The sequence below is a fragment of the Solanum pennellii genome, chromosome 11 (assembly GCF_001406875.1).
Source record: "Solanum pennellii chromosome 11, SPENNV200".
In the NCBI taxonomy this organism is placed as follows: Eukaryota; Viridiplantae; Streptophyta; class Magnoliopsida; order Solanales; family Solanaceae; genus Solanum; species Solanum pennellii.
This window is the reverse complement of record NC_028647.1, coordinates 25,285,555-25,288,564: the sequence shown is the minus strand read 5'-3', so window position 1 is coordinate 25,288,564 and position 3,010 is coordinate 25,285,555. Positions and strand designations below refer to the sequence as shown.

Here is a 3,010-nt window from a genome sequence, read left to right as displayed (position 1 = left end):
AAACAAGTAATATACAAACTTATGTTTTTCAATTCGAATTTATATTCTGTTGAAAAGTATAATTAATATTGAATGTGGGGGTAAATAATATATTTTGTATGGGTACTTGCAGGTGTGCTTCTGGGATTGCCTCTGCTTCCATCATATTCAGAGGAGTTCAACGTGGATACAATGCGTTACGGAGTAAACTATGCCTCCGCTGCTGCTGGTATCCTTGATGTTACTGGTTTTCACTTTGTAAGTAGCTGCTATTTATTTCCATTTTGAAAAAAAAATAAATCATTTCATATAAATAATAATGTACGTTGTTTTTCATAATATATCAGGTGGAACGAATCCCATTCAGTTATCAAATAAAAAACTTTGAAAACACATTGGTAAATTTGATAAAAAATTTGAGTGCACCCGTTGTGAAAGAGGCAATTCCCAAGTGTATCTTCTTTGTAGGAATGGGCAACAATGATTACCTCAACAATTACATTATGCCTGCAGTCTACTTTAGTCAGGATCAATACTCTCCTCAAAAGTTTGCTGAATTACTGATTCATCAGTACAAAGCTCAATTGCTGAAATTGTATGATCTTGGAGCACGGAAATTTATTATTAGTGGGATTGGACAAATGGGTTGCATCCCAAGCATGCTAGCAGAAACTTCAGGTGGTGGATGCTCTGAAACTGTAAACGAAATGGTGCATCCATTCAATTCAAAACTGAGGACAATGATCATCAAACTGAACAAGGATCTAGCTGGTGCACACTTGATATTCCTTGACATGGAATATATGTTTAAGGATATATTTAAAAACCACAAGGCTTATGGATTTAGTGTGATAGATCGTGGATGTTGTGGTCTAGGGAAAAATCAAGGGGAAGTAACTTGTCTACCATTTGAAATACCATGTGCAAACAGAGATGAGTACTTATTTTGGGATGCATATCACCCCACATCTGCAGTAAATCTGTTGCTTGGGAGAATGGCTTTCTATAATGATGCAAACTATTCTTATCCTATCAATATTCAGCACCTTGCTCTTATATAATCTCACATTATATATATATATTCATTATTAATGTAATACTGGCCAACTACTCCTACATTACATGATCCGTCTTCCTTGTTAACTTGCATTTATTATATTATCAGTTTACTATAATTTATGAATAACCCTTCTCCAATACCTTGTTTATATTTCTCTTCTTATAATCTAACTATTATTATACAAACAAACATAGAATTAAGCTGGTATCATCATTAAATCTCTACTTTCAACTTTTCAACATATTTTCCCAACCCAATTACGAAAATGTTATCATACTTGGGAGTAAGGAATTACGGGCAGTTTGTTTACATCTATACGTTTCCTTTCATTTCAAATTACTTATTTCATTTTAATTAGACATCAACTTTTAAGAATATTTTTAATTCTATGATATTAAATTAAAGATCTATAGAATGTATGTATCAAATTTTTGTTAATGTTATAATTTTAAACATGTGATGTAGAAACTTTAATATGCCAAGATATCCTTTTTAATCTTGTGATCTTAAACATATATATCAGATGGAAAGTTGAAATTAATTAATAGTTGAAAAAAGATATAAAGTGACATATGAAGTTGTCCCGAATTTTCAAAAAGACACTTAAACTATGCAAATCATCCTATTACCCTTAAACAATCCTGGACTGATATTATTACATCATTTTTTGTTCATCTAGCATGGAGAGTATATGCACTCCCTTAGAGAGTGTGAACAAACTAATAAAACGAATATAATTTTATTTTTACAAATATTTTGCTATAAAATATATATTTTTATTATTTTAAATTTTTCTCCTTATTATTTTTTCTTTTTTCTTTCTTCCTTCTTATTCAATTTATTAATTATCATCTTCGTTAAAACTTCTTACTTTCAATGTCCTTTTTACCACAGCTCCACCTCACTTTTATACTACTATTAGTTTAACTCTCCTAAATTTTAAAATTATATCGAAATATTTTATTACATTTCAACAATTTGATAAAAACATTAGATTTCGAAATGATTAGTGGATATTATTTAGTTTTTTATCCAAATATCAATTGAACTTTTTCAATTTTCAGAGAATTCGTATTCTTTCAAAATTATCATTTATACTTTTGAAGTTATATGAAAAATGAGACAAATAAATTGATGATACGTTAGTTAAAATTTTTTATTTTTCTTAAAAAATCAATTGAAAAAATGCACAAGTACCCCCTCAACCTATGCCTGAAATCTTAGAGACACACTTATACTATACTAAGGTCCTATTACTCCCTGAACTTATTTTATAAGTAATTTTCTATCCCTTTTCGGCCTACATGGCACTAGCTTGAAAAAAAAATCAACCAGCGTTGGACCCACAAGATCGGGAGTGCTTCATTTTGCAACAATTTAGGAGCCACAAATTTTCCAAGTGATTTTAGGGTTGACTTCATCACATCACTCTGCTTAAAAGGAAAGGTCGTCCCTCCTAGTGCATTTTCTTATAAATTTAGAGAGTGTCCATCATCCTTCTTGGACTTTGGAACATAACAAAGAATGAGTCTCACTTTTTTACTTGAAAATACACTATTCATGTTAGGTGTCTTGTCCGAAATGTCAATCTTTGGATCTTCCTTGCTGACGAATTTTGTCTTATCAACAACTATTTTAGACTTCTTGTTCATTAGATCGTCGTCGGTGGATGCAATATCATCAATTTTTGTGGCATATTTCTTCAAGCAAAATTTTACATCAGCAAAGCATGTTTTAGCTTCGGTGAAAGGATTTTTATCTGCAATAATCTTTTTAGCAACTTCATCTTCATAATACTTCAAACAATGCTGGTAGGTAGAAGGAATCAATTTGTTCTCATATACCCACGACCTATCAAGCAAGATTTTATATGAAGTGTTTGCATAAATTACATGTAACCACACACTTGATTGGAACTCCAATGGTTAAGTATATTTCGACGGCCCTAATGGCCTTTTGTACTCCTTGGTT

The 3,010-nt window shown here is 31.0% G+C and overlaps 1 protein-coding gene across 1 annotated transcript in view; it reads left to right on the top strand.

Annotated features, from left to right (window-relative positions):
* The window catches only part of LOC107004180 (GDSL esterase/lipase At1g71691-like), a 2,781-nt gene extending 1,705 nt beyond the window's left edge, over positions 1–1,076 (top strand). The window contains exons 2-3 of the mRNA XM_015202421.2: positions 113–237; positions 327–1,076. Of these exons, the coding sequence (XP_015057907.1) occupies positions 113–237; positions 327–1,040 (839 nt within the window). The 3' untranslated portion in view covers positions 1,041–1,076. The remainder of the gene's footprint in view (positions 1–112; positions 238–326) is intronic.
* The last annotated feature ends 1,934 nt before the right edge of the window (positions 1,077–3,010 follow it).